The sequence below is a fragment of the Camellia sinensis genome, chromosome 10, assembly GCF_055761805.1.
Source record: "Camellia sinensis isolate YWXY chromosome 10, ASM5576180v1, whole genome shotgun sequence".
Taxonomy (NCBI): Eukaryota; Viridiplantae; Streptophyta; class Magnoliopsida; order Ericales; family Theaceae; genus Camellia; species Camellia sinensis.
In genome coordinates, this window is record NC_138970.1 from 19180621 (window position 1) to 19188837 (window position 8217).

At 32.8% G+C, this 8217-nt stretch overlaps 1 protein-coding gene across 1 annotated transcript; it reads right to left on the reverse strand.

The window, feature by feature from the left end:
* Positions 1–11: 11 nt before the first annotated feature.
* On the reverse strand, positions 12–1139 carry LOC145800196 (disease resistance protein At4g27190-like). Its single transcript, XM_082889841.1, has one exon. The coding sequence runs from the start codon at positions 1137–1139 to the stop codon at positions 12–14; it is 1128 nt and encodes a 375-aa protein (XP_082745967.1).
* Positions 1140–8217: the final 7078 nt, after the last annotated feature.

Consider the following 8217-nt stretch of genomic DNA (forward strand, 5'->3'; position numbering starts at 1 on the left):
TTTGCAGGCACTCATGACAAAATGCTTTTGGAACAAGGCATTCTTAGTTGAAGAAGTGCATCACTCCATACATGCTTGCTTTTGTTTAGGAGTGCACTTCCAATAGTCACCAGTGCAAGAGGTAAACGTCCGCATTCCTCCACAATTTCTTTCGATATTGATTGCAGATCAGGATTTGTAGCAGAATTTCCTACCTTGTCCCTAAACAAATTCCATGCTTCCTCCTCGTGTAAGACATCAAGTGAGATATCTATTTTCGTTTGTACTCTCCTCCACAGATATCGATTTCGGGATGTGAAAAGTATCTTGAAACCTTTACTGCCACCTCCCAGAGGAAATCCTAGGGCCTCCACATTAAATTCTGCCCAAACATCGTCCAATATCACAAGAATTTTCTTATTGTTTTCTAGTCTCTTCCGTAGCCGGCCAGCTCTGACAATAGGATTTTGCTCTTCAAGTTGCAGATCCAACATTTCTGCAATATCCCTCTGAATCTTACTCAACTCTGGCTTTTGGCTTACAACTGACATCACAATCTCATCAAACAGATTGTCTTCTTTCACTTTTTTGGCAACTTCCTTCGCCGTTGTTGTCTTGCCCACACCTGGCATCCCGCATATCCCAATCATGCTGACCTGATCATTCTTTAGAGTCTCAATGATCTCATTCATAGTTGACACTCGGGACTCAAATTCCTTAAAACTCCTCGAGGATAGAGATTCTATCCCCATTGGAAGTGCAGAGCATGATACTTTCTCCAATTTTCCATCTTGTCTTAGCTCAACAGCAACTTGAGTCCTCTTTGTTGCTTTCCTGCTCTGCGCATAACGTGACTTCAGATTCAAACATCCCTTCTGAATTTCTGTTTTTTCTAAAATAATTCTGTCTGCCACTTCCCTGATGTTATCCACACTAGTCATCCACTCTTCAACATCATTTCCGACAATCTCTACGTTTCTCCTGGCGGCATCCACCTGTACTTGCACCCCATCTCGCATAGTTTCAAGCTTCTGCACTTGATCTTTCAAATTCTCAATGTTGTTGTTGAAGCAAAATAGATATCCCAACCGTAGCACGATTGGATCAACCAAATATTTTCCAATTCTCCCCAAAATGGCATAAGCAATATTCTCCGCCATGTCAGACCATTTTTACATAAATTTTTTTTTCTTTTTAAATCAGAAAAAGAAGTTTTGTTAACTCAAAAAAGAGGAATATCTCGAGGTAATAGCATTTAAGGAAAAAGCTTCATCACTACATGGTACATCTAACTAGGTTGACCTTTAATCATCTCGAAAAAAGAGGAATACATCGAGGTAATAAGAATTAAAAAAAGAGCTTTATCACTAAAAGACATATCTAACTTGGTGGACTCAACTCAAAACAGAGGAATACATCAAAGTAATAGGAATTAAAGAAAAAGCTTCATTGCTAAATGACAAAGGGCAGGGAATCGAAATCTACTTAGTTTTAGGCACAATATCGCCCTCATTTGCTCTCAGAGGAACCGGGGAACCAGTCTCAACTCAATATCCTTTTGATTGGTTGTAGTGCAATTTCTTTTAAAGAAAAAAAGGAATACATCGAGGTAATAGGAATTAAAGAAAAAGCTCCATCGCTAAATGGCATATCTAACTAGGTTGACCTTTAATCAAATCGAAAAAGAGGAATACATCGAGATAATAGGAATTAAAGAAAAAGCTTCATCGCTAAATGGCATATCCAACTAGGTCAGCACACACTCATAGCAAATCCCGAGCCTTTTCCAAACCCCCCCCCCCCCAAAAAAAAAAAAAAACCCCATCCAGTTGGGAAGATAAGTAAACAAAATAATCAAGAAGCAATACAAAGATGAAATGCCAAAGACAGAAACAAATCAAACTAGTAATTATATCGGAATCAAACACGAAGTTCAGAGAAGAAAACACTTAAACATCCCCACACACAGAGAGCAACAAATCAAAGTGGAACTAGGGAAGAAAACAATTCAGTTAAATTTATTGAAAAATCTAATAGAGAGCAAAGTAAATAGTGTAAACATAACGGGTTGAAAAGAACACAATTGACATTTTTTTTTAAAAAAAATTCAAGGGAAAATCTATAGAGGAAGATCAAAAGGAACAAATGTAATATATCAAGCATATAGGAACAAAACAGAGCAAAAATGTTGAGCAGCTATGAGTTTAGAGAGAGAAAGGGAATGTTTTCACCAGCAATACAGGAAGCAAGAAACCAAGCAAAGCAGAGAGATGCTGAGCAGCCACTAGTTTGAAGCTAGAAGACCATGGTGTGGTGTGGGAGGAGAATGGGAGAAGAGAGTGGGGGCATTTCCCTAAATAAGCTAAAATAGTAAATCAATTCCGAAACTAAGCCTAGTTTTCAAAGAATTCCCAAAATAAGCTAACTAGCGGTTTATAATCGCGATTTCAACATATTTCTGCCTATCCCGCGTGAAAGTTGGGAAATCTTAAATTCGTGGTTACAAAAAGTGCTTTCAATTATTAAATCGTGGTTACAAAACGCGATTTTAATTAACTTTTCTTTCCTTTGAACTCGCTGTTACAAACCACGAGTTCCTCGAAAAAAAATTATGTTCTGAATTCGCTGTTCGCAACCCCGCTTTTGTGGAAAAAAAAATTTGTTCTGAACTCGCTATTTGTAACCACGATTTTATCAATAACCGTTTTCTTTTGAACTCGCTTTTCCAAACCACGATTTTAGCAAAAAATTTTTGTTTTGAACTCGCTTTTTCTAACCACGAGTTTTGGACAAATTTTTTCCATTAAGTGAACTCATAGTTCACAACCACGATTTTAAAACTTGTATATAATCTCCCCCAGCCCTGTGTTTTGCATTCACGCTTACTCCTCCAAACACGAAACTCCCTCTGCTGTCTCTCTCGCTCTTACTCCTCTCTCTGTCTGTGCTCCATGCTCTCTCTCTCTCTCGAGCTCCCTCTGCTTCAGTACCGTCTCTCTCTTTGGTATGGCTTCTATCATCTACTTTACATATTTGTGAATATATTTGTGTTTGTGAAAATGTAAATAAATTAGGGTTAGGGTTCATGAATGTGGGGATAGGGTTAGGGTTAGGGTTAGGGTTTATATTTGTGAATAAAATGTGAATAAATTAGGGTTAGGGTTCATGAATGTGGGGTTAGGGTTAGGGTTTATGTTTGTGAATAAAATGTGAATAAATTAGGGTTAGGGTTCATGAATGTGGGGTTTGGGCTAGGGTTTATATTTGTGAATAAAATGTTGTGAAATCAGAAATAATAAATTAGGGTTAAGGTTTATATTTGTGAAATTTTAACTATAGATAATTTGTTGAATGTGAATGTTGAATGTGTTGAATTTTAATTATAGAGAATTTGTTGAATTTGTTGAATGTGTTTAATTATAGATAATTTGTTGAATTTTAATTATAGATAATCTGTTGAATGTGAAATCTTTTGCTATAAATAATTTGTTGAATTTGTTGAATGTGTTTAATTATGCATAATTTGTTGAATTTTAATGTTGTTAATTAATTACATAAGAAAGAGAAACGTTAATTTGGCTGTAAAAATTATTATTAATTAGGTGACGTGGAGTAGTAATAACTTAAAATTAATAGAGTAACAAAAATATTTTTGTTCTAAATTTCAATTTTTTAAGTAAGAACAAGAAATTGAAAAGTAAGGAACAAAATTTGTGATAAGAAATTGCTATGGAAGTTTTCTCGTCATTTTGGCCAGGAACAAATATATATATATATATATATATTTTGGAGATAGGGATATGGCAAAATAGAAAAGTCAGATAATTGAATTTTATGTCGGTGTAAGCCTTCTTTCGTTTTCTTGTTAAATTTTTTTAAAGAGTGATTGTGATTGTTAATATTTTGTATGGGTGACCCTTTAAGTAGTACACTAAAAATTTTTTTAAAGAAAGAAAACTTTAAAATATGCCATTGATGTCACATGCCCCTACGATAAGAAAAATTGGTGTGACTAAATTTATGCACTAAATTCAAATCTAATCGTGGTTAAATACAAAAAGTATAGTTTACTTGAATTTCATGCCCCATTTAGGGTTGAATTTCATTTTCGAGTTTTTCCTCCTTAAATTTCATGACATTCCCTTTTATAAATTTGATATAAATAAATGACTTTTTAGAAGTGATCCACAAAAAAATTGATATAAACATTAGAGGTCGAATAATTTGATCCACAAAAAATTAGAAGTCAAAAAATTACTTTTTACCTCTTTGCCAAAAGAGGCCTTTCAAGTCGTCATGGAAAATGCTATTATGAAAACATTTGATATTAAAAAAAAAAAAAAAATTTGTTTAGAAATTATGTTTGAAAAAATTAAAATATTTGATTTATAAAATGAGTCATTCTCGATAATTTTTACCCATTTGAATTATCCAATTGACTTATTCTCTATGCGCCTGTATTATGTTTATTCAATTAAGTTTTAACTTTTTATGATAGTCGGATGTCTGAATTAGTTTACGTATTTATCGACTAATCTTACAATCCGCACCAAACGTCCCTTCCACGTAGATCCGACAAATCTCAATTAATACCTATAAACATGACACATACTGAGAGTTTAACTTGAGATCTGAAAGGAGCATACCTAATTTTTAACACATAATGAGAGCTCTTTAATATTAATGAAACTCAAGTTTGACTCGATTCAGGTCGATAATTTTTTTGTTATGTTTTTTATATTGCTTAAAATTATGAGAGCTCATTAATTTTTTATTTATGTTATTTCGTACGTTATTTCCCTAAGTTATTTCCTACGTTATTTCGGATGAGGTTATTTCCCTAAGTTAGGGAATAATGTCATAGGAAATAACCTACCAAATAACTTTGTCATTAAGGTCCCTATTGGCAGAAGCTTGAGCAAATAAAATTAACTTCTCTTTAATTGTCCATAAATCTCACTAATTGGACCACCAGTTATAAAAAAATGACGTGAACAATGTTTGAAATAAAAATTAAGAACAAGTCATACAAAATCAGTAGAGTTATTTGAACTCAATGAAAAAAATAATAATTTCATAGAAAAAAGTTACACTATGATTTAAGATTTTTGTATGACTTGTTACAAAATTATATGAACAGAAAAAAATAAATACAATACTTGATACAAATTATACTATAAAATTATATGAACAGAAAAATAAAAGAAGAATCTTCGTAATGTCTTCATATTCAAAATTATTGATATATCTGTCTAGGTTAGAAATCACGTTTTTAAGGAAATTTTATTTATACATAAATTTTGAAGTAATTATTTTTTTAAAGTAAATCTGATTAAGGAAATTTGATTTATACATAACCATGCTTTTGTTAAGTAATTCTTTCTATCTTCAGAAAACGTGGTTGCAAACCACGGTTTTACTGTTGACCCGTGGATAATAATCACTTCTAATCAAAATGTAAAAATACAACAAAGAATTCAAAACTAGCACTCATTCTTGTTTGTCACAGACACTCACAAACACTCTCTCTATCCCTCTCTCTAACACACACACCCACAACACTCACACTCACACTCACACTCACATCAAACATATATAATTTTTAATATATATAAATTTTATTTTGTAAAATTCAGACCAATATTAAATATATATAATAATAATTGATAATAGCAAATAATAATAAACTATATAAAATGATTATTTTTTTACTTTAATTTTTAAAATGTAATTTTTTGTTTTTGGTAAATTACGCTGACACCCCTAAGGTTTATATTTATGACAGTTATTCCCCCACCATTGAAAAAAAAATTCATTGGAAAAAAAATAAAAATAATTGGAAAAATAATTTATTTCAAAAGAAAAATTAAATTAAAAAAAAATAATTGTTTTGAATTTTATAAAATAAAATTTATATATATTAAAAATTATATATGTTTCATGTGAGTGTAAGTGTTGTGGGTGTGTGTGTCAGAGAGAGAGATAGAGAGATTGAGTGTCAGTGTCTGTGACAAAGAAGAGTGAGTGCTGGTTTTGAATTTTTGTTCAAAATGTGTTTTGAAAACACGTTTTTACATATTTTACTTACAAGCGTGGTCACGAATATGTATAAATAAGTTTTCTTTATGTATAAATCAAGTTTACCAACACTTTATAATTTATATAAAGTCACAACCTACACTCATAATTTATGTCATGATGTGAAATTTAGGTAAATTAGAAATATTGTTACTTTGATGTAAAGTTAGGTTTACCTACACTCATAAGTTTACCTACCTCATAAGATTGCTGGATTTTCCTACATTCATAAGTTTACCTACACTCAAAGTAACAAGATTAACAACTTACACTTATAAGTTTATGTAAATTACTTAGATTTATAATTTATCAATTACCTAAATCAACTTACATCAATTATATTTATTTAATGATTACAAATGTTGTTACTTTATAATTTATAATCATTTTTTTATAATTTATAAAAAATTAATCCAAAATTAATAAAAGATTTTTAGACCTAAAACTTAGCTGAATTACATTTAATGTGCATAAAAGCATGATCTTAATCATAATAAGTAATGTAAAAAGCATAACAGAAGAGCATGATGTTAATTTTGTATGTGTTGTAAGATGTTTTTCTTAAAAAGCTAAAAAATCTAAAGCGTTATCATTATTTTAACTCATATCTTAATTAAAAAATCAATAATGATTGTTGGATTATAATTTATGATTACTTAAATACAGTTTTTGCATCACAAGTAATTGTACTTGAATGAGTTAAAATTCATATAATTCTTTTACGAGTACAAGGAGATATAAGTATATTGTTGCTATTTTAATATTTTTTGTCTTAATTGAAGCAAGTATATGGACACTGTTCCAATTATTTTCTACTGGGGGGGAAACATAATTCGAGATCCCGATGAAGGCGTATCATATGATGCTAAGCCGAAAGGGATATATGCGGTGCAAATTGGCACCATGCTTAGCAATTTGGAGGAGATGTTTACGTCAAAGGTGGCAAGTTACGGGGAAAGTGTCCGATTGACCTTCAAATGTAGATATCTTTATCGCCAGTGGCAAGCACACAGCAAATACAAGATATTACCAATCAATGACGATGAGGCGTTGAACACCGTATTAAGTATCAGTGCAACTTTTCAAGCACCAAATTGTTTGGAAGTCTACATTGATAAAGAGATTGTACACAATATCCCGAACATGACACAAATGGATTCTCGTCCGTTCACTACATTGCTGACGCATGGGATTGACACAACAGCGTTTCAGTCTCCTATGTATGAATCAGATCAATGTTATCCACTGGGCTACACACAACAGTCATTTCAGGGCCATGGTGTAGAATCAAGTTCGCGTGGTGGATATGGGTATGAATTTGACAGTTACACACAAGATGTGCCCACATGCAGCCATCATACCACTCCGGTTGAAGTTGCTGGTAATATGGCTGAAACAGTAAACGAGGTGCAGTTTGCTGACAGTGACATATACGGTCCTGATGTCGCCCTAAACAATGATGACAATGACATGTGTGATGAAGAAAATTTATTAGGCAGATCAGATGATGATGATGATGAAGAATATGATGCCCAGGCTCCCGTTGACCCTGAAAATGCCCCCATTCCACCTAGAGTTGAAATCCCTTTCTATGACAACATTCACATAGGTGGTGATTTTGACATTAGTACCCGTGATGTCGTTCCCCGTAACCGGATCTGGAGCACTGAAAATCCCGAGTTGGACAGAGGAATGGTTTTTGTTATAAGAAGCAACTTCTACATGCTGTGAAATTGTACCATGCAACAAATAATCGAGAGTATAAGGTCGTAACCTCCAAGCGAGACCTTTGGGTGTCTGCTTGCAAGCACGACTGCAGTTGGTGGTTGCGTGCATCTCTTAGTAGGAAACATGGTCTTTTTGAAATAAAGCAGTACAGGGGTCCTCACCATTGTTTATACCCACGAATGAACAGGGACCACACTAATATTAGCTCCAGCTACATTGCTTCTCATATTTTGGGACAAGTTGCGGTTAGTATAAAAAATAAATGTTTACATATATATACATATTTGTTTGTTTATAGTGTTCACATCCAGATAATCCAACTCATATTTGATTGTCGTATGCAGAATGAACCTGATATGCCGATTAAGAATGTCATCGAAGATATAAAAAAGACCATGAACTATAGTATATCATACAAGAAGGCGTGGCATG